The sequence below is a fragment of the Oncorhynchus mykiss genome, chromosome 11 (assembly GCF_013265735.2).
Source record: "Oncorhynchus mykiss isolate Arlee chromosome 11, USDA_OmykA_1.1, whole genome shotgun sequence".
Classification (NCBI taxonomy): domain Eukaryota; kingdom Metazoa; phylum Chordata; class Actinopteri; order Salmoniformes; family Salmonidae; genus Oncorhynchus; species Oncorhynchus mykiss.
Window position 1 is genome coordinate 15,286,351 of NC_048575.1, and position 23,976 is coordinate 15,310,326.

At 46.6% G+C, this 23,976-nt stretch overlaps 1 protein-coding gene across 4 annotated transcripts in view; it reads left to right on the top strand.

Annotated features, from left to right (window-relative positions):
* The window catches only part of spata13 (spermatogenesis associated 13), a 35,205-nt gene that overhangs the window by 1,309 nt on the left and 9,920 nt on the right, over positions 1-23,976 (top strand). For 2 of the 4 annotated variants that reach the window (XM_036934981.1, XM_036934982.1), the window contains exons 2-5: positions 12,314-13,963; positions 17,713-17,772; positions 19,591-20,034; positions 22,830-22,980. In XM_036934981.1, coding sequence (XP_036790876.1) covers positions 12,314-13,963; positions 17,713-17,772; positions 19,591-20,034; positions 22,830-22,980 — 2,305 coding nt within the window. Of the gene's footprint in view, positions 1-7,810; positions 7,989-12,313; positions 13,964-17,712; positions 17,773-19,590; positions 20,035-22,829; positions 22,981-23,976 lie in introns of all 4 variants that reach the window. The other 2 variants (XM_036934984.1, XM_036934983.1) reach the window with 2 other exon arrangements.

Below are 23,976 nucleotides of genomic sequence, written 5' to 3' on the forward strand. Positions count from 1 at the left end.
ATATAGGAGACAGGTTCTGTTTTACACACTTGTAAATCCACCGTGTCACAGCAGTGGGACTTATATGGATCTTTGTGATTGTCCAACTTTGTTTGAACTTTGCCTCATAAATGCTCATGTCCATGGTCTCAGAGAAGCTTATGGGTAATTCCGTGGGAAAGTCAACCTGAGCATCCACAAGTAAATTTTGTCATTTCCGAATGAAACCATAATTCTTCATATTAAGTTTAGACTTTATTTGAAACATTTAAGTAGGAAATGTGTATGAATTTTGACCATTAAAGTATTGTAGCATACCAAATCTCATGCTTTTCAGTCAAACATATTTCATGGTTCTAGAACTTGCTCAGAGCTTGTTTTTCCACTCACAGCTGTCCCCCAGCTTTAGTTATGAAGATCAGCTGTTAATGAAGCAATTACAAACCTTCTTGAGCACAACGCAATGCAGTGTGCATGTATACAGCCCTTAGCCGTGGTATTAGAGGTCGACCGATTAATCGGAATGGGCGATTAATTATGGCCGATTTCAAGTTTTCATAACAATTGGAAATCGGTATTTTTGGGCGCCAATTTTATTTTTTTTAAATTTAATAAAATGTAATTACACCTTTTATTTAACTAGGCAAGTCAGTTAAGAACACATTCTTATTTTCAATGACAGCCTAGGAACGGTGGGTTAACTGCCTTGTTCAGGGACAGAACGACAGATTTTCACCTTGTCAGCTCGGGGATCCAATCTTGCAACCTTACAGTTAACTAGTCCAACGCAATAACGACCTGCCTCTCTCTTGTTGCACTCCACAAGGAGACTGACTGCCTGTTACGTGAATACAGTAACATTCAGTATTGTTGTAATTGTCATTATTACAAATAAATAAATAAAAAGATTAATCGGTATCGGCTTTTTGGTTCTCCAATAATCGGTATTGGCATTGAAAAAAATCATAATCGGTCGACCTCTACGTGGCATTTTAGCCACGAACCCCCGAGGTGCCGTATTGCTATTATAAACTGGTTACCAACATAATTGGAGTAGTAGAAATAATGTTTTGTTATACCCGTGGTATATGGTCTGATATACCATGGCTTTCAATATACCACGGCTTTCCAATCAGCATTCAGGAACCAGTTTATTATTGTATATAATCCACTCCTGAAGAATGCTGCTACTGTCTTGTTAGGTCAGATATGTATGCGTTTAGCATTCCTACATGTCCTAGTGTTCATATTAGCGTTTTGTCCTCTGAGCTTGGTGTTGGATTTCCCATTCAGTTCTGACAGACCACAGACAGTAGCATATCAGGTGCATGTGTGAACGAGACGGAGAAAGTGGGTGACACCCTCTACCCAATACCTGGCTTCCCACGATCAAGAGGGGGAGGGGCGTGCTCTCGGTATGCCCTCTGTCATAAGAAAAGGAATTGGGTCATTGTGAGATGACTTCAATAAGCAACATGTGCTTATTTAGGAAGGTGCAGTGTTACAGAACATTCAGACAGAAATGGGCTATATTGTGTAGATAAAATAAAAATTGAACTTTGCTACAGAGTCAGCTGTGTCAGCTGTTCTATACTGGACATTTCTATCGGCAGCATCTTGGAACATTTAGGAGTAGGCTACTGCTTGTATGCAGGCCTGAGCTAGTCAGATTCCATAAATCAGCCCAAATGGCAAACAACTGGGCAATAAGAGATTGTGCCGTGTATATAGAGATTAGTGAATCTGCCCTGTGCCAGGCTTAGGATGATTCTTGTGAACAAGCACACAGACAGGGCTGCCAGTGCCCTATCTTTGGAAATCACTTCCTCAGAATTTAGATGTGATTCTATATAGGCTAAATGATAAAAGATGACTTAAAGACATTTTAACAGTTATAAAGGGCAGACTGTGATGGGAGGAAAGTGAATGATTTTATATTCCTCTTTCCCTCCCTGATAGTAGCTAGAGCAGTCTACTATATACACAATTAGCAGGCGCTCTCTGTGATCTAGATTCCATCCGATTCCTTGTATAGATGGCATCCAAAGATATCGTTTTCTGAGTATACTTTATATAGCCTAGAAACACATGGTTCTGAATTCCATATGATTTGACATGGATCCACCAATATGGCGGAATATTTAAACAATCCATTCCAATAAGCTGGAGTCTAGAGTTGTTTTTCAGTAGCTGTAGAGTGCAGTACTCCCTCTGGTTGTAAAAAACTGATAAGGTTTTTAGGCAAAGGACTGTATTGAAGGTTGGTTTGTTGTTGGTATGGGCTTAAGAAACAGATTGTAATTTTGGTGCGCATAGTAAGGAGTCATGAGTGCATTCAGGTGTGTTCCGCGCCAAATCTTCCTCACAATAGACAAACGGGCTTGTTCTGTTCCGGAAAACCCAGGGTATGACGCAATGTCATCTTGTAGTGTACATCAAACAGTGATTATAAATGTTGACACTGTATATGACATGAGTTTTATGATGTGGAAATGTGAAGTGCACATTTGGACTCACGGGTGTTTGGCTTGCTTGTATATCAAAGCTGTGTTATTATAATCCTCAACATCTCATCTTTTAAAATACATTGAGTTCTCTTCATTTACAACATTTCCTCACCAAGACAACAAAGAACATCTGTCAGTCAAAACTCATACAGCGCTGTGAAGCGCAGAGCCTGAGCTCTGATGTCATTTATGGCATGTTACTGTACAGCCACTGTGCTCCAATTTAGGAGCTCATCAATGCCCAAATCTGCCATTCTTGAACTTGTATATGGGTATGAGTGTAAAGGGTTAATAGATCAATAAGAAAATGTTCCAAACCTCTCTGCTAAAAACAGCTAGTTTTCAGTTTGCTCTTTGCTATGAAGCTATGAAGCTTTTTGACCATTTTTAATTTAAATCAACCACAGTAAGGTACTTAAAAACCTCTTAAGGATGGAGCCCTTTTTTTCAATTTTCGCCTAAAGTGACATACCCAAATCTAACTGCCTGTAGCTCAGGACCTGAGCAAGGATATGCATGTTCTTGATATCATTTGAAAGGAAACACTTTGAAGCTTGTGGAAATGTGAAATTAATGTAGGAGAATATAACACATTAGATCTGGTAAAAGATAATACAAATATATATATATTTTTTTGTACCATCATCTTTGAAATGCCAGAGAAAGACCATAATGTATTATTCCAGCCCAGGTGCAATTTAGATTTTGGCCACTATATGGTAGCTGTGTATGTGCAAAGTTTTAGACTGACTCAATTAACCATTGCATTTCTGTTCAAAATGTTGTATCAAGACTGCCCAAATGTGCCTAATTGGTTTAATACATTTAAGTTCATGACTGTGCACTCTCCTCAAACAATCGCATGGTATTCTTTCACTGTAATAGCCACTGTAAAATGGAGAGTGCAGTTAGATTAACATGAATTTAAGTTTTCTGCATTTTCAGATATGTCTGTCTAATTGTCTTGTTACTTAGAACCTCATGCTAATCGCATTAGTCTACGTTAGCTCAACCGTCCCGCAGGGGGACCCACCAATCCTGTAGAGGTTTTGTTTGATAAAAATGGCTGCATTGGACCTTTAAGGAAAACCAATGAGCACATGGCACACAACGGGGGCAATTAAACAATAATGTGCTCAAAGGAACAATATAACAGGAACAGAAAAAACAGAAAACATCCATAGTGAGGGGAAAGGTAAGAAATAACTGAACTGATACTAACACGGAATACGACAGGTAGGTTTGTCAGGCTGCCATTTAAAGGTAGAGTGGGTGTGGCAGACGTCCCGCCTCTGGAACAGGAAGTGGATGGATTGGTGGGAAAGTCTGAGTGGGTGGAATTTCCCAAACTGGTCGAAAGGCTTCCCTGATTCGGACTATACAGTGCCTTCAAAGTATTCACACCCCTGGACTTTGTCTATATTCTGTTGTTTTACAGCCTAAATTGATTAAATGTAGATTTTTATTTACTTCAATTTCCTACACACACTACCCCATAATGTCAAAAATGGAATCATGTTTTTTTTATTTTTTTATTTTTTTACAAATTAATAGAAAATGAAAAGCTGAAATGTCTTGAGTCAATAAATATTAAACCCTTTTGTTATGGCAAGCCTAAATCATTTCAGGAGTAAATTTGCTTAAGTCACAAGTTGTGCACTAATTGTGCAATAATGTGTAACATGATTTTTGAATGATTACCTCATCTCTTTACCCCACACATACAACTATCAGTAAGGTCCCTCAGTTGAGCAGTGAATTTCAAACAGATTCAACCACAAAGACCAGGGAGGTTTTCCAATGCCTCTTAAGTTAGGGCACCTATTGATAGATTTCAAAAAGGGGGGGGGGGGTAAAAGACATTGAATGTTCTTTTGTGCACGGTGAAGTTATTACACTTTGGATGGTGTGTCATTACAAAGATAGTGTCCTTTAATGGCTTTGATAGGAGAACTGAGGATGGATCAACAACATTGTAGTTACTCCACAATACTAACCTAATTGACAAAGTGAAAAGAAGGAAGGAAGCCTGTACAGAATAAAAAAAATATTTTTAAATGCATACTTTGTGTAAAACTGCTAAAAATGTTGCTTGGCGCAAACACATCACTGAGTACCACTCTTCATATTTTCAAGCATGGTTGTGGCTGCATCATGTTATGGGTATGTTTGTCATCGGCAAGGACTACATAGTTTTTTGTGATAAGTAACGAATAGAGCTAAGCACAGGGAAAAGCTGGTTGTCTGCTTTCAGACTGGGAGACAAATTCACATTTCAGCAGGACAAAAACCTAAAATTCTAGGCTAAATCTACATTGGAGTTGCCTTCCAAGACGACGTTGAATGTTCCTGAGTGGCCTAGTTACAATTTTGCTAGCATGTTTTCACCTTGTCACTATGGAGTATTGTGTATAGTTGGGGGGGACACAACAAAATGTGGAATTAATCAAGAGGTATGAATAGTTTCTGAAGGCATGAAGTATTATATATGACCAACTCATAGTGTGTGTTGCTTTTTGACTGTGCCATAGAGGAAACAAGTGCTGCACAGACTGGTAAAGCCCCCTGATTAGTCCTGGGAGAGGAACAAACACATGCTGAAAGGGGCTTGGTGTAGGGAGCCATCTGTGTTACATCTAACTCATAGAAACTCCACTTCTCTTTGGACCACAGAATGGTTAGTTTTACACACACACACAACCACTCCCTTAGGTCTGTTTTTATTATTTTATTTAACCTTTAACTAGGCAAGTGAGTTAAGAACAAATTCTTATTTACAATGACCCCCTACCGGGGAACAGTGCGTTAACTGCCCTGTTCAGGGACAGAATGACAGATGTTTTAATTTGCCAGCTCTGGGATTCGATCCAGCAATCTTTCAGTTACTGGCCCAATGCTCTAACAATTAGGCTACAATTAGGCTAATTAGGCTGGTCTCATACGTATCAGCGTGGCTAACATGGAAGGTCTCCTACATGGGTATCAGCGTGGCTAACATGGAAGGTCTCCTACATGCGTATCAGCGTGGCTAACATGGAAGGTCTCCTACATGCGTATCAGCGTGGCTAACATGGAAGGTCTCCTACATGCGTATCAGCGTGGCTAACATGGAAGGTCTCCTACATGCGTATCAGCGTGGCTAACATGGAAGGTCTCCTACATGCGTATCAGCGTGGCTAACATGGAAGGTCTCCTACATGGGTATCAGCGTGGCTAACATGGAAGGTCTCCTACATGCGTATCAGCGTGGCTAACATGGAAGGTCTCCTACATGCGTATCAGCGTGGCTAACATGGAAGGTCTCCTACATGCGTATCAGCTTGGCTAACATGGAAGGTCTCCTACATGCGTATCAGCGTGGCTAACATGGAAGGTCTCCTACATGGGTATCAGCGTGGCTAACATGGAAGGTCTCCTACATGCGTATCAGCGTGGCTAACATGGAAGGTCTCCTACATGCGTATCAGCGTGGCTAACATGGAAGGTCTCCTACATGCGTATCAGCTTGGCTAACATGGAAGGTCTCCTACATGGGTATCAGCGTGGCTAACATGGAAGGTCTCCTACATGCGTATCAGCTTGGCTAACATGGAAGGTCTCCTACATGCGTATCAGCTTGGCTAACATGGAAGGTCTCCTACATGCGTATCAGCTTGGCTAACATGGAAGGTCTCCTACATGCGTATCAGCGTGGCTAACATGGAAGGTCTCCTACATGCGTATCAGCTTGGCTAACATGGAAGGTCTCCTACATGGGTATCAGCGTGGCTAACATGGAAGGTCTCCTACATGCGTATCAGCTTGGCTAACATGGAAGGTCTCCTACATGCGTATCAGCGTGGCTAACATGGAAGGTCTCCTACATGCGTATCAGCGTGGCTAACATGGAAGGTCTCCTACATGCGTATCAGCGTGGCTAACATGGAAGGTCTCCTACATGCGTATCAGCGTGGCTAACATGGAAGGTCTCCTACATGCGTATCAGCTAGGCTAACATGGAAGGTCTCCTACATGGGTATCAGCATGGCTAACATGGAAGGTCTCCTACATGCGTATCAGCTTGGCTAACATGGAAGGTCTCCTACATGCGTATCAGCTTGGCTAACATGGAAGGTCTCCTACATGCGTATCAGCTTGGCTAACATGGAAGGTCTCCTACATGCGTATCAGCGTGGCTAACATGGAAGGTCTCCTACATGCGTATCAGCTTGGCTAACATGGAAGGTCTCCTACATGCGTATCAGCGTGGCTAACATGGAAGGTCTCCTACATGCGTATCAGCGTGGCTAACATGGAAGGTCTCCTACATGCGTATCAGCGTGGCTAACATGGAAGGTCTCCTACATGCGTATCAGCGTGGCTAACATGGAAGGTCTCCTACATGCGTATCAGCGTGGCTAACATGGAAGGTCTCCTACATGCGTATCAGCGTGGCTAACATGGAAGGTCTCCTACATGGGTATCAGCGTGGCTAACATGGAAGGTCTCCTACATGCGTATCAGCTTGGCTAACATGGAAGGTCTCCTACATGCGTATCAGCTTGGCTAACATGGAAGGTCTCCTACATGGGTATCAGCGTGGCTAACATGGAAGGTCTCCTACATGCGTATCAGCTTGGCTAACATGGAAGGTCTCCTACATGCGTATCAGCTTGGCTAACATGGAAGGTCTCCTACATGCGTATCAGCGTGGCTAACATGGAAGGTCTCCTACATGCGTATCAGCTTGGCTAACATGGAAGGGATACAAAGAATAAACCATTTGCATACTTTCACTAGTTGTTGGTTTTTAGTGTTTTATTAAGTTATTTTTCCTGAACATGTTATTCTCTGGTCAGGACAGCACTGATGAGCCTGGCTAGCTAGATTCAATCACTCAGCTAAGCAGACAACCAGTAAAATTAGCAGCTTACCAAAGAATGGCTGTGCTAGTGCTTTTGGCCAATTCTGTCTGGGTCCCATGGCTTAGCTACCAAAATGAGAGAAACCGCTAGAGAAGTGGCTTTCCCTTGTCTAGACAGAGAATATAGTTTATTTAGTTTAACTCTCCGCTCATCTCTGCCCAATTAGCTTGAACTTGGCCTGGGGCAGGACATACGTTGGTTCTGTGAAGCTGAATTGGGGGCTGGAGTTCATTAATGATTATATGTTTATGACTCCTTACATAAGGCTGTGACTTCATCAGCCCAAAGGGAAGGGAGTTGATGACCAAGAGAATGCCTGCCTAAGTGCCCGTCCCCCCCGTGTGTGTGGGGGGGCACATGTATACTGAGTTGGCCTTGACAGTGTCTTCTGAAGTATGTGTAAATGTGCATGTCTTTCAGTTTGTGTGACCCCAGCCCTCCTCTCTCTGGGAGTCTAATCTGAGGCTGGCTCCAGCTGGCAGTCGTGTGGGGGGCTACTCTTCTCTCCTCTCTCTTAATTAACTCTGGACCTGAGAGCCAGAGCACCACTAGCTCCCAGGCTTCACCTGCAACCACACAGGAACCCTGACCTGGAAAGGTAACCCCAGAGAACCACTCACATTCAGCTTCCATATTGTTCAAGCATATCTTAAATAGCCTGCATAGTGCTGTAGTACAGTTGAAGTCAGAAGTTTACATACACTTAGGTTGTTTTTCAAACACTCCACAGATTTCTTGTTAAACTATAGTTTTGGCAAGTTGGTTAGGACATCTACTTTGTGCATGACACAAGTAATTTTTCCAATGATTGTTTACAAACGGATTATTTCACTTATAATTCACTGTATGACAATTCCAGTGGGTCAGAAATTTACATACACTAAGTTGACTGTGCCTTTAAACAGCTTAGAAAATTCCAGAAAATGATGTCATGGCTTTAGAAGCTTCTGATGGGCTAATTGACATAATTTGAGTGAATTGGAGGTGTTCCTGTGGATGTATTTCAATGCCTACCTTTAAACTCAGTGCCTCTTTTGCTTGACATCATGGGAAAATCAAAAGAAATAAGCCGACATCAGATTTTTTTTTTTTTTGAGACCTCCACAAGTCTGGTTCATTCTTGGGAGCAATTTCCAAACGTCTAAAGGTACCATGTTCATCTGTACAAACAATAGTACGCAAGTATAAACACCATGGGACCACGCAGCCGTCATACCGCTCAGGAAGGAGACGCGTTCTGTCTCCTAGAGATGAAGGTAGTTTGGTGAGAAAAGTGCAAATCAATCCCAGAACAACAGCAAAGGACCTTGTGAAGATGCTGGAGGAAACGGGTACAAAAGTATCTATATCCACAGTAAAACGAGTCCTATATCGACTTAACCTGAAAGGCCGCTCAGCCAGGAAGAAGCCACTGCTCCAAAACCGCCATAAAGCCAGACTACGGTTTGCAACTGGACAATGACACCAAGCATACATCCAAAGTTGTGGCAAAATGGCTTAAGGACAACAAAGTCAAGGTATTGGAGTGGCCATCACAAAGCACTGACTTCAATCCCACAGAAAATGTGTGGGCAGAACTGAAAAAGCTTGTGCGAGCAAGGAGGCCTACAAACCTGACTCCGTTATACCAGCTCTGTCAGGAGGAATGGGCCAAAATTCACCCAACTTAGTGGGAAGATTCTGGAAGGCTACCTGAAGCGTTTGACCCAAGTTAAACTATTTTAAAGGCAATGCTACAAAATACTAATTGAGTGTATGTAAACCTCGGACCCACTGGGAATGTGATGAAAGAAATAGAAAGCTGAAATCATTCTCTCTACTATTATTCTGACATTTCACATTCTTAAAATAAAGTGGGGATCCTAACTGACCTAAAACAGGGAATTTTTACTAGGATTAAATGTCAGGAATTGTCAAACTGAGTTTAAATGTAATTGGCTAAGGTGTATGTAAACTTCCGACTTCAACTGTATGTACTAGTTGTACTAAGAGGGTAGAGTAGCACCTAGTACGGTAGGAGGTTCCACTGTCCTACGCAGCTTATTGTGCTGGCCAGGGCAAAACTACACACAATAAGTTGGCTGATCTCTAGATTTTAAGTACTGGCAGTAACTCCAATTCCTTTGAAACAGAACCCTATGATGTATCGTGCCAAATAAACAGGTCCCAACTGGGCTGTAGATGTTGGCACCAGGTTGAGAGAGAAGCCATAGGGGTAGTGTGCATTGTGCAAGGTAGTGGAGCGAGTGGTAGAATAGGAAGATAAGGTGAGTATGAGGTAATGCATTGATAGAGGACTGCCTTGGTGTGCCCTTTCAGTGCTAGAGCAGTCTTTCATTCCCCAACCTTGTCTTACTTAGGGCTGCCGATATGGACAAAATGTCATGTCACGATATTTGTCACATTTTTGGCGGTATTTCATGTTTTTGAATAACACATGTTCTAAATATGCTTTCTCATTAGTTCATGACCCTAGTGGGACAACGCATACATTATAAGGGATTTCAATGGGGCTTTCTCCATTTATACTGTTCAATCCAACTCCAAACAAAAATCATTTTCAGCATTTCCTTCAATTTTACTATCATTTCCCACACTGTTTCACACAGCATGATATGGGCAAAAACATCTAGGCCTAGTTAATTGAACTGTTGGAATCATGGACAAATGGTGATTATTCTATGGTTTGAATATAGTGGGTAGCACCCCTGGGGGGGGCGTGGGGGGAGAGGAGGGGGGTGGGGGGGAGGGGAGGGGCGTGGAGAGGAGGGGCGTGGGGAGAGGGAGGCGTGGGGAGAGGGGGGCGTGGGGAGAGGGGGAGAGAAGAGGGGCGTGTGGAGAGGGGGAGAGAAGAGGGGCGTGTGGAGAGGGGGAGAGAAGAGGGGCGTGTGGAGAGGGGGAGAGAAGAGGGGCGTGTGGAGAGGGGGAGAGAGGAGGGGCGTGTGGAGAGGGGGAGAGAGGAGGGGAGAGAGGGGCGTGGGGAGAGAGGGGCGTGGGGAGGGGCGTGGGGAGAGGGGGAGAGAGGGGGGGCGTGGGGAGAGGGGGAGAGAAGAGGGGCGTGTGGAGAGGGGGAGAGAGGAGGGGCGTGTGGAGAGGGGGAGAGAGGAGGGGCGTGTGGCGAGGGGGAGAGAGGAGGGGAGAGAGGGGCGTGTGGCGAGGGGGAGAGGAGGGGAGAGGAGGGGCGTGGGGGAGAGGAGGGGCGTGGGGGGAGGGGAGGGGCGTGGGAGGAGGGGCGTGGGGGGAGGGAAGAGGAGGGGCGTGGGGGGAGGGGGGGCGTGGGGAGAGGGGGAGAGAAGAGGGGCGTGTGGAGAGGGGGAGAGAGGAGGGGAGAGAGGGGCGTGGGGAGAGGTGGGAGGGGGAGAGAGGTGGGAGGGGAGAGGGGGAGAGAGGTGGGGAGAGGGGGAGAGAGGAGGGGAGGGGCGTGGGGAGAGAGGGAGAGAGGTGGGGAGAGGGGGAGAGAGGAGGGGAGGGGCGTGGGGAGAGAGGGAGAGGGGGGGAGAGAGGAGGGGAGAGGGGAGGGGCGTGGGGAGGGGGGGAGAGAGGAGGGGAGAGGGGAGGGGTGAAGAGAGAGAAGGGGAGGAGGGAGGGAGAGGAGAGCAGTCAATTGGAGAGAGTCAAGTGGAGAGAGAGTGAGACACGAGTAAGGGGGACAGATGTGGACGGGGAGGGAGGTAGGTAGAGTGAGGCAAACAGATGTAGAGAGCGTTAAACTGCACAGATCCCAGGATGGAAGCACAGGCAGGGGTCACACCAGCTTTCCCACTCTCCATCGGCCAAATCTGGAGAAAATGGGCAATTTGTGGCATTAATCACAATGGATTAGTGATTCTCATTGCTTAGTCATGCTCACAAAACCTTTCATCGAAGACTGGCCTGCATTAACCTCTGCGCTCGCGCACACACACTCATCCCTGCGCTGGGGCCGACTGCTCCTTGCCCATAGAAAATATACATTGCCAAGGAGATTCACATGGCATCCCACAGTGAGAGACACGCGATATCTTTCTCCCATCCTCTCTCACTCAAAGCTGAGAAACACATGCTGTAGAGACAAAGCAGAGGAATCTCATGCCCTCTTTTTTTCTTACACTCACATACACACTAAGGTTTAGGTTACTGTAAGAGATTCAATTCACTCTTCACAGCGACATGCCGTTCGCACACTCCTAAATGCATAGTATTATTGGCTAAACATTATACTGACAGTGGCATTCGTTCTTCATTTGTCGGAACAGATAATTAGTCCTTCTTTACATCTGTTACTTGAATAATGTGTATTTTCTCTGTTTCTCTGAATGACATTCTGAATTCGCAGTGTGTTTTTATGTGCCTCTGGTGTAAAATACTTAATGAAAGGTCTTTAGAGTTGACGGTGTACACCCGCTGTCTTGTTCCACATTGAGGGCTGTGTGTAAGGAGGGAGTGTGTGTAGGCTAGCGGTTAAGAGCACTGGGCCAGTAACCGAAAGGTCGCTGGTTTGAATCCCCAAGCTGACTAGCTTTGGGGGGGGGGGGATTCTGTCTGTGTCCTTGAGCAAGGCACTCTTAACCCTAATTGCCCCTGTAAGTGGCTCTGAATAAGACCTGTTTTAGATCTGCTAAATGCCGTTTATATAAAAGGCCTAGCGTTAATGCTAGTTAAAGGCTACTGGTACTAGGGGGCTAACCTGCTCTTATTATCACTGTGTTTAGCGTTGTAATAAGGGATAATAAAACATTGAAATCAAAGTGTCTTCAAGGACACTACATAGTAAGAGTGATAAAACAATGATATAACATGCCTATTGTTTCTTTAGGCAAGGACACTGTACATAGTAAGAGTGATAAAACAATGATATAGCATGCCTATTGTTTCTTTAGGCAAGGACACTGTACATAGTAAGAGTGATAAAACAATGATATAACATGCCTATTGTTTCTTTAGGCATGGCAGAGCGATGGAACCCCGTCCACCAGCGAGGATTCTCTCTCCTACCGCCGTAGCTCCACATCCGACCCTGACCTTCGACCTCCAGCCCGACCCCGACCCCTCAGCGACTTTTACCCCTTGAAGGCTCATGTTTCGATGGCAGTGCCCCCGTCTCTGCTGTCTGGGTGTGATGCTCAGGTACAGCCCATGACCTGTGACTTTAACAGTGAAGAGAGTAGACTGAACGGGTTCAACACAGCCACCTGGTCCAGCCCTGTGATAGGCCACCCCTCCAGGATCATGAGGCTCTTCTCTACCCAGAAGAAGTGCACTGTTCCTGGGGACAGTCAGGGCTCCACCAGGCCCCTCTCTTTCCAGGGCCCTCCATCCAGTGCCGGGGTCCCGCAGGTTTGGCCAGGCCTGTCAGGGCTGACCGTCATGGGCTCCTTTAAGAAGCTACGCTCCTCAGTGCTCCAGGGTATCCAGAACCGAGGGACAGCCAATCAGGATGACGAGTACACCTCGGCAGCCATCCAGGGTGGAGATAATGTAATGGTCACAACCAATCAGAGCCCTAGACTTAGATGTGGGAAGGGCTATAGAGTCTCCAATGGGGTGTCTATTGGCCAACAGATGGCTGGGTTGAGCCCTTATGGTTCTGACAATGAAGATGAGGAGGAGGTAGTAGATGAGGAAGATGGACTACAGAGAAACACATGGTTCTCCAGGAGTATCCGGAGAGCGTACGGGGCGGGGCGCATCTCACTGCTGGACGCTGGGGAGGGGAAACGAGGGGAGGGTCCAGGACTGGGGGTTTTAACCAATCAGAGGCCAGGTTCAGGCTCCGGTTCAGTGTCAGAGGTGAACCTCCATTTGGAGGAGAGTGTGAATGAAAACGTGAATGCGCTAAGCAGACTGAGCAAGAGTGCAGACAACCTACACCTCTTCAAGGGCCCTTTCAGACACAAAGTCCCCTGTCCCTCTCCTCAGACAGACTCCCCAGGTGCCAATGGGGACCGCAGCATCCAGAGAACAGCCAGTGCCTCATCCGGTGACCTTAGGGACCGCAGCCAGAGCCCTGTTCGCTTTAGGAGTCCAGTGGGGGCCAAGGGCCACATGTTGAAGCTAATGGGCAGTATAACTGACCTGACCGTGAGACGCAGACCTAACCCGCCTCCTGTCACCTCTCCGGGCTCCCCCGTGACCCCCTTGTCACCCCTCAGCCGTCTCCATGACGACTACTCGCGCCGCACGCCCTGCCTGCCCGCCAGCGACCGCCAACGCCGGCCCTTGCCCGCCAGAACGAGAGCTGCAGCGGAGAGGAAGAGGAATAGCACTTCAGTACGACTGGAACACACGCCTACCATCCACCCCCAGCCCCAGTCTGAGTACCACCCAGCCCTGTTCCCCATAGAGCCCCAGGAGGGACCAGACCATGTCTTCGCTTTTCCCAGCATTAACCAGCCTTTCACTACAACCTCATTTTCCCTGAGTGCTCGTGCTCAGAGGAGCAGCCTGTGTGAGGGGGACAGGCCTCAGGAGAGACAGGGAGACGGGTGGAGAGCACGGTGTGATTCCGCTCCACACCCCCAGCGGGAGCCCTGTGGGAGTCGCAGCAAACACCAGCCAGACGTCAACGCAGAGGGAAAGACGGAACCAAAGCAGGTAAGAGAATACTTTGATAGTCCAAAATGCTACACTGGCTCTGTCCTGTAGTGCTTTGGAATTGCTTGCCTACTGATCTGAAAGGTGTTATCAGGTGAAAGTGATGTGCTGGTAGTGACCCCATCCTCTACATATTGTTGTTGATCAGCGGGCTCAAAGGGAACAGTGATTTGATCATAGAAAGCTTGTGGATTTATATTAAGAAGTAAAGTGGAAACACTCGTTGTCGTCAACATTGACCGTGCAGACTGAAAGCAAATGGCTTGTGGTCAAGCAACAAAAATGTGAAGCTTGAGTGACAGAGGGCGGGGCTAGGTCTGTGAGGAACACTGCATGGAGAGAGAAGAGAGGTATTACGGTGTAAACAATAAACATGGACGTGTCACATGGCATATCATATTTAACAAACTAAACATTCAAATACCATTAGAGAAGGTAAAGTATAAACCCAAACCGGTCTCTGCATCAATACCGGTGTAAAGTCAAATCCGGTATCCCGCCTAGCCCTACTGATAACGTGAACTTGGTTCCCAAGTTTCTAAACCGTACCAAACCATCTTTGGTATAGTGTCACCATAATATTTGAATTGAGGAAGTGTGATCATAGTCATTAGGATATGTTGGCAACCCGCAATACGTCCTGAATGCCCCCCAGCCTTCAGGTGGGAGCTGAACAGTACGTCCTGAATGCCCCCCAGCCTTCAGATGGGGGCTGAACAGTATGTCCTGAATGCCCCCCAGCCTTCAGATGGGGGCTGAACAGTATGTCCTGAATGCCCCCCAGCCTTCAGATGGGGGCTGAACAGTATGTCCTGAATGCCCCCCAGCCTTCAGATGGGGGCTGAACAGTATGTCCTGAATGCCCCCCAGCCTTCAGATGGGGGCTGAACAGTACGTCCTGAATGCCCCCCAGCCTTCAGATGGGGGCTGAACAGTATGTCCTGAATGCCCCCCAGCCTTCAGATGGGGGCTGAACAGTATGTCCTGAATGCCCCCCAGCCTTCAGATGGGAGCTGAACAGTATGTCCTGAATGCCCCCCAGCCTTCAGATGGGGGCTGAACAGTACGTCCTGAATGCCCCCCAGCCTTCAGATGGGGGCTGAACAGTATGTCCTGAATGCCCCCCAGCCTTCAGATGGGGGCTGAACAGTATGTCCTGAATGCCCCCCAGCCTTCAGATGGGAGCTGAACAGTATGTCCTGAATGCCCCCCAGCCTTCAGATGGGGGCTGAACAGTATGTCCTGAATGCCCCCAGTCCTCAGATGGGAGCTGAACAGTATGTCCTGAATGCCCCCAGTCCTCAGATGGGGGCTGAACAGTATGTCCTGAATGCCCCCCAGCCTTCAGATGGGGGCTGAACAGTATGTCCTGAATGCCCCCCAGCCTTCAGATGGGGGCTGAACAGTACGTCCTGAATGCCCCCTAGCCTTCAGATGGGAGCTGAACAGTATGTCCTGAATGCCCCCCAGCCTTCAGATGGGAGCTGAACAGTATGTCCTGAATGCCCCCCAGCCTTCAGATGGGGGCTGAACAGTACGTCCTGAATGCCCCCTAGCCTTCAGATGGGAGCTGAACAGTACGTCCTGAATGCCCCCCAGCCTTCAGATGGGAGCTGAACAGTATGTCCTGAATGCCCCCCAGCCTTCAGATGGGGGCTGAACAGTATGTCCTGAATGCCCCCTAGCCTTCAGATGGGAGCTGAACAGTATGTCCTGAATGCCCCCCAGCCTTCAGATGGGGGCTGAACAGTATGTCCTGAATGCCCCCTAGCCTTCAGATGGGAGCTGAACAGTATGTCCTGAATGCCCCCAGTCCTCAGATGGGAGCTGAACAGTATGTCCTGAATGCCCCCAGTCCTCAGATGGGGGCTGAACAGTATGTCCTGAATGCCCCCCAGCCTTCAGATGGGGGCTGAACAGTATGTCCTGAATGCCCCCTAGCCTTCAGATGGGAGCTGAACAGTATGTCCTGAATGCCCCCAGTCCTCAGATGGGAGCTGAACAGTATGTCCTGAATGCCCCCAGTCCTCAGATGGGGGCTGAACAGTATGTCCTGAATGCCCCCCAGCCTTCAGATGGGGGCTGAACAGTATGTCCTGAATGCCCCCTAGCCTTCAGATGGGGGCTGAACAGTACGTCCTGAATGCCCCCTAGCCTTCAGATGGGGGCTGAACAGTATGTCCTGAATGCCCCCTAGCCTTCAGATGGGGGCTGAACAGTACGTCCTGAATGCCCCCCAGCCTTCAGATGGGGGCTGAACAGTACGTCCTGAATGCCCCCTAGCCTTCAGATGGGGGCTGAACAGTACGTCCTGAATGCCCCCTAGCCTTCAGATGGGGGCTGAACAGTACGTCCTGAATGCCCCCTAGCCTTCAGATGGGGGCTGAACAGTATGTCCTGAATGCCCCCTAGCCTTCAGATGGGAGCTGAACAGTGCACTTGAGATGTATTTTAAAGCTACTGGATGAAAAAGTTGTCATTTCCCAACATTTTGGTCAGTTGTATGCTGCTGCTTTGTGATCTATTAACAGCAAGGGTTCCATTAAATAGGCATCATATTTTTGACTGATGCATTTGGCAATATTCAGTTCATACACAAAACATATAAACAAAAGTATTGACTGTGAAAGTGAATACATGCAGGCCATTCATATATAGCTTATGCACAGCACTTTGTTGAAGTTGTTGTTTTCTTGCTGAAACTGCAAGCAACACCTGTCAATCTCAGACAATTCTCTCAAAACACACCGACTAGTATTATCAGTATGTTGTTCTGGTCGAAATTGTTACTCCTGCCATGTAACGATTACTGACATGGCAGATTCAGATGGGGCTAAAATGACACGTGTTGTGCTTGTGTACATCATTACATTACCCGACCACCCCCAGTAAAACTCATCCTGTCTGAATAGGGCTTAAGAGTAGTACTGTTGACCAGTCACTGATGAAGGAAAAATAACCTGCCGAACACCAAAACTATACCAAATGTTAATGTTTACGTGAACTGTTTTGACTAGGAAGCATGCGACAGTCTTAACATCACTCAAACCTAGCTACCCTAATTGGTCAAGTCAATTGTCAATCAAGCTCTACAGCCCAGCTGATTGGCTCCAGCCCCGTGTCGTATCTACTGTCACTCTACTCTCTGTGTCTCTGCGTTGGCAGTGTATTTGTCCCCACTTTGATTGTGTGACTGTAGAGGCCAGCTGTGGAGCCCAGCCACTCTGAAGGAGTCGAACAGGCACAGTTAATTATTAGGATTGGTTTATGATTGGTGGTGGTGGGATTGCGTAAGCAAGCAGTGTTCCCGTTCCAGTGTGCTGTGGCTGGTTGGCTGTGTGGTTATCAGTAAATGCACTGCTGTCCCCTCCCTTACCCCCCCAGCCAGCCCCTCTCTGGCCTCAACAGCAGGCAGGCCACGGGGACAAAGGCCACTAGTCACACTGAGCCTGGGAGAGTTTACTGAGGGGTTGTAGGAAAACGCTACAGACACAACCAGGAATAATACACTAGGGTTGTTAGAGGACTAGAGGTCGATCAGAAGACTGGTTTATTTGATCTAGGACCATGATGGCAGATTTTAGCTGATAAGATGAGGGGGAAGGAGCACATTTACTTTGGTTGAAGAGCGAGAAGCAGGGGAACGTACAGTAGAGGACTAAAGGAGAGGGAGACCCAGGCCTCGGGACAGAGGCCTGCCAGTGGGTTGTCATTTGACCATGATGCTGATCCACTGTGTACATTTCCAGTGCGTATGGACCAGACCAGACCAAGATCAGGAGGACCAGCAGGTAAGAGGACATCTCTGGGTAAATACAACTGAATTCAATCACTATTTGACACCATCCCTTTTGATTTAAACAAAGTTACGTAAATTGCATGGACTCACTCTGCAATAAGTGTTTTAAAATGATTTTTGAATTACTCCCTCGTCTCTCTACCCCAAACATACAATTCATTATCTGTAAGGTCCCTCAGTCGAGCAGTGAATTTCAAACATAGATTCAACCACAAAGACCAGGGAGGTTTTCCAATGCCTCGCAAAGATCATCACCTATTTGTAGATAGGTTAAAAAAAAGACATTTAAAAGCAGACATTGAATATCCCTTTGAGCATGGAGAAGTTATCAATTATACTTTGGATGGTGTATCAATACACCCAGTCACTATGAAGATGGTCTTTCTTCCTAACTTATTTGCCGGAGAGGCCAATGGTGACTTTAAACCGGTTACGGAGTTTAATGGCTGTTGTAGGAGAAAACTGAGGATGGATCAACAACATTGTAGTTACTCCACAACACTAACCTAATTGACAGTGAAAAGAAAGAATCCTAACAGAATAAAACTATTCCACAACATGCATCCTGTTTGCAAGAAGGAACTAAAGTAAAACTGCAAAAAATTGGTGAAGTAATTCACTTTTTGTCCTGAATACATACAAAGTTAGGTTTGGGGCAAATCCAATGCAACACATTACTGAGTACCGTTCCATTTTTTCAAGCATGGTGGTGGCTGCATCATGTTATGGGTATGCTTGTAATCTTTAAGAACTGGGTGTTTTTCAGTATGAAACGGAATTGAGCTAAGCACAGGCAAAATCCTAGAGGAAAATCTGGTTGTCTGCTTTCCACCAGCCACTGGAAGATGAATTCACCTTTCAGCAGGACAATAACCTAAAACAGAAGGCCAAATCTACTTTGGAGTTGCTTACCAAGAAGATTGTGAATGTTCCTGAGTTACAGTTTTGACTTAAACCTGCTTGAAAAATCTATGGCTAGACTTGGCGCAGTGGTCTAAGGCACTGCATTGCAGTGCTAGCTGTGCCACCAGAGACTCTGGTTCGAGTCTGTTGCAGCCGGCCGCGACCGGGAAGTCCATGGGGCGACGCACAATTGGCCTAGCGTGGTCCGGGTTAGAGATGGTTTGGCCAGTAGGGATATCCTTGTCTCATCGCGCTGGCTTCCGAGTTGGATGCACGCTGTGTTAAGAAGCAGTGCAGGTTGGTTGGGTTGTGTTTCGGAGGACGCATGGCTCTCGACCTTCGTCTCTCCCAAGTTCGTACTGGAGTTGTATAAATAGAAAAATGTATTTAATCCATTTTGAATTCAGGCTGTAACACAGGCTGTAGAATAAGTCGAGGGGTATGTATACTTTCTGAAGGCACTGTAAAAGGTTTCGTTCAAATTTAAAAGTGATTGAGTTCAAATGAGTTTACCCCTCTCTCTTTGGGGGGAAAAAAACAATACTAATGTCAAACTAGCCTTAAACAGAACAGAACACATTACAGTAGTAAGCTTTCTGGTCAGTTAGATTAAACATTGCTCTATTTTTCAAATGACCAGTAACCTAAATAGGAATAAATGTGTACTCTGCTATCGCTCCTACTTGTGTGTACACATATATAATTTGATAAGACCTTTTTATTTCTTGAGGTTGTGATATGGGGAAAAGAATGTGCAAATATATATTAGAGTCCAAAGATATTAGTTATAACTTTCCACATTAATGACACATCAACTAAATGGCATGCTCTGTTTTTGATTCAGATCTTCCTTCCTGCAGATGTTTGTTAGAAGCAAACATTGTGGGGCATCTCATTGACCTTTCATCTTTGCTCTCACCTTCAGGGTACGTTAGACGAACAGGGCAGAGAGGCACTATTGGGGGGTGAAGAGATGCCCCCTCCTTCAGCCACCAGTACCCCTTCTCTCACACCAACATGGCCCCCAGAGTCTCCCACTTCACCCATGTCACCGACGAAAATAGGTTCCACAGAAACGTCCACGTCCTTCATCCCCAGGCAAAGGGCGGGCCGATCGAGGCCTCGACCAATCTCTGACTACGCTCAGCTGGTAGCCAGGAAGTACGCCATCCCCGAGGAGGAGACGGAGCTACATCCTAAGGAGAGGACTACAAATGGAACTCTCTATCAAGACGGCAAAAGCAATGGAGGCTCGCAGGACAGTGACAGCACAGAGAACTACAATGTGAATGGAGATCTCCCGTGCCGGAGGAGACAGCCAATGTCTGTTATTGGAGGAGCTGAGGAGAGAGAGGACCGTCTGCCTTCTGTAAGAACCTCACCTCTAAACAATGGCTAGATATATACTGAACAGAAATATATAAACGCAACATGTAAAGTGTTGGTCCCATGTTTCATGAGCTGAAATTAAAGATCCCAGAAATGTTCCATATGAACCAAAAGCTTGTTTCTCCCATTTTGTGCAGATTTTTTTACATCCCTGTTAGTGAGCAGTTCTCCTTTGCCAACATAATCCATCCACCTGACAGGTGTGGCATATCAAGAATCTGATTAAACAGCACGATCATTACACAGGTGCACCTTGTGCTGGGGGCAATAAAAGGCCCCTCTATCATGTGCAGTTTTGTCACAAAACCATGCCACAGATGTCTTAAGTTGTTGTCAGAATTGAATGTTAATTTCTCTACCATAAGCCACCTCCAACGTCATTTTAGAGAATTTGGCAGTGCGACCAACTGGCCTCACAACCGCAGACCACATGTAACCACGCCAGCCCAGGACATCCACATCTTCACCTGCGGGATTGTCTGAGACCAGCCACCTGGACAGCTGATGAAACTGTGGGTTTGTTTAACTGAAGAATTTCTGCACAAACTGTCAGAAACGTCTCAGGGAAGCTCATCTGGCTGCTTGTCGTCTTCACCAGGGTCTTGACTTGACTGCAGCTCGGCGTCGTAACTGACTTTAGTGGAAAAATGCTCACCTTCGATTGCCACTGGCACGTTGGATAAGTGTTCTCTTCACGGGCAAATGGCTGGCAGCATGCGTATATGGTGTTGTGTGGGCGAGCGGTTTGCTGATGTCAACGTTGTGAACAGAGTCCCCCATGGTGGCGGTAAGGTTATGGTATGGGCAGGCAAAAGTTAGACAACAAACACATTTAGCATTTTACCGATGGCATTTTGAATGCACAGCTATACGGTGACGGGATTCTGAGGCCCGTTGTCGTGCCATTCATCTGCCACCATCACCTCATGTTTCAGCATGATGATGCACGGCCCCATGTCGCAAGAATCTGTAAGTAATTACTTGAAGCTGAACATGTCCCAGTTCTTTAATGCATGCATACTCACCAGACATGTCACCCATTGAGCATGTTTGGGATTCTCTGGATCGACATGTATGACAGTGGTCCAGTACCCTCCAATATCAAGCAACTTCACACAGCCATGGAAGAGGAGTGGGACAGCATACCACAGGCCACGATGAACAGTCTGATCAACTCTATGCGATGTGTCGCGCTGCATGAGGCAAATGGTGATCACACCAAATACTGCCTGGTTTTAGGATCCATGCCTCTCCCTTTTTTTAAATGTATCTGTGACCAACAGATACAGTACCAGTCAAAAGTTTGGACACACCTACTCATTCAAGGGTTTTTCTTTATTTTTACTATTTTATACATTGTAGAATAGTATTGAAGACATCAAAACTATGAAATAACACATGAAATCATGTAGTAACTAAAAAAGTGTTAAACAAATCAAGATATATTTTAGATTCTTCAAAGTAGCTACTCTCTGCCTTTGATAGCTTTGCACACTATTGGCATTCTCTCAACCAGCTTCATGAGGAATGTTTTTCCAACAGTCTTGAAGGAGTTCCCACATATGTGTATCACTGCAGAATGCTGTGGTAACCATGCTGGTTGTGTGCCTTGAATTCTAAATAAATCACAGACAGTGTCACCAGCAAAGCACCCCCACACAATCACACCACCTCCTCCATGCTTCACGGTGGGAACCACACATGCAGAGATAATCCGTTCACCTACTCTACGTCTCACAAAGACACGGCGGTTGGAACCAAAAATCTAATTCGGACTCATCAGACCAAAGGACATATTTCCACCGGTCTAATGTCCATTGCTTGTGTTTCTTGGCCCAAGCAAGTCTCTTCTTATTATTGGTGTCCTTTAGTAGTGGTTTCTTTGCAGCAATTCGACCATGAAGGCCTGATTCACGTAGTCTCCTCTGAACAGTTGAGATGTATCTGTTACTTAAACTCTGAAGCATTTGCAGCCCAAATAATCTGAGGTGCAGTTTACTAATGAATTTATCCTCTGCAGCAGAGGTAACTCGGGGCATTCCTTTCCTGTGGCTGTCCTCATGAGAGACAGTTTCATCATAGCACTTGATGGTTTCTGCGACTGCACTTGAATAAACTTTTAAAGTTCTTGAAATGTTCCGTGTTGACTGACCTTCATGTCTTAAAGTAATGGACTGTCGTTCCTACCATAATATGGACTTGGTATTTTACCAAATAGGGTTTTCTTCTGTATACCACCCCTACCTTGTCACAACACAATTGAAAAGGTCATTAAGAAGGAAAGAAATTCCACAAATTAACTTTTAACATGTCACACATGTTAATTGAAATACATTCCAGGCGACTTACTCATGAAGCTGGTTGAGAGAATGCCAAGAGTGTGCAAAGCTGTCATCAAGGCAAAGGTTGGCTACTTTGAAGAATCTCAAATATAAAATGTATTTTGATTTAGTTAACACTTTTTTTGTTTTTTTACATGATTCCATATGTGTTATTTCATAGTTTTGACATCTTCACTATTATTCTACAATGTAAACAATTAAGAAAAACCCTGGTATGAGTAGGGTGTCCAAACTTTTGGCTGGTAATGTACATATCTGTATTTCCAGTCGTGAAATCCATAGATTCGGACCTAATGATTTCCTTATGAACTGTAACTCAGTGAAATCATTTACACCATCTGTATTCCAGAGGAAATGCCCAGTATGTATCATAATGCCTTGTTTGTGATTTGTTCCCAAAGGCCCTAACACTGTCCTCTCCATGTCCCTCTAGCCCCTGTCGCGCCCCCCTGTCCCGTCCCACCAAGTGCCCCCCTACAAAGCGGTGTCGGCCAGGTTCCGCCCCTCCACCTTCTCCCAGAGCACCCCCATCGGACTGGACCGCCTCGGACGACGCAAACTACACAGAGTCCTCAGTGTTGAGGGTGTGTGTGTGTGTGAAAGAGAGGAATAAAGATGGAGAGAGCTTCTGTGAGAATGAGGCAGAGTGGGGTTGAGTGGTGAGGGTGTGTGAGAATGAGGCAGAGTGGGGTTGAGTGGTGAGGGTGTGTGAGAATGAGGCAGAGTGGGGTTGAGTGGTGAGGGTGTGTGAGAATGAGGCAGAGGGGGGTTGAGTGGTGAGGGTGTGTGAGAATGAGGCAGAGGGGGGTTGAGTGGTAAGGGTGTGTGAGAATGAGGCAGAGTGGGGTTGAGTGGTGAGGGTGTGTGAGAATGAGGCAGAGTGGGGTTGAGTGGTGAGGGTGTGTGAGAATGAGGCAGAGTGGGGTTGAGTGGCGAGGGTGTGTGAGAATGGGGCAGAGTGGGGTTGAGTGGTGAGGGTGTGTGAGAATGAGGCAGAGTGGGGTTGAGTGGTGAGGGTGTGTGAGAATGAGGCAGAGTGGGGTTGAGTGGTGAGGGTGTGTGAGAATGATGCAGAGTGGGGTTGAGTGGTGAGGGTGTGTGAGAATGAGGCAGAGTGGGGTTGAGTGGTGAGGGTGTGTGAGAATGAGGCAGAGTGGGGTTGAGTGGTGAGGGTGTGTGAGAATGAGGCAGAGTGGGGTTGAGTGGCGAGGGTGTGTGAGAATGGGGCAGAGTGGGGTTGAGTGGTGAGGGTGTGTGAGAATGAGGCAGAGTGGGGTTGAGTGGTGAGGGTGTGTGAGAATGAGGCAGAGTGGGGTTGAGTGGTGAGGGTGTGTGAGAATGATGCAGAGTGGGGTTGAGTGGTGAGGGTGTGTGAGAATGAGGCAGAGTGGGGTTGAGTGGTGAGGGTGTGTGAGAATGAGGCAGAGTGGGGTTGAGTGGTGAGGGTGTGTGAGAATGAGGCAGAGTGGGGTTGAGTGGTGAGGGTGTGAGAATGAGGCAGAGTGGGGTTGAGTGGTGAGGGTGTGTGAGAATGAGGCAGAGTGGGGTTGAGTGGTGAGGGTGTGTGAGAATGGGGCAGA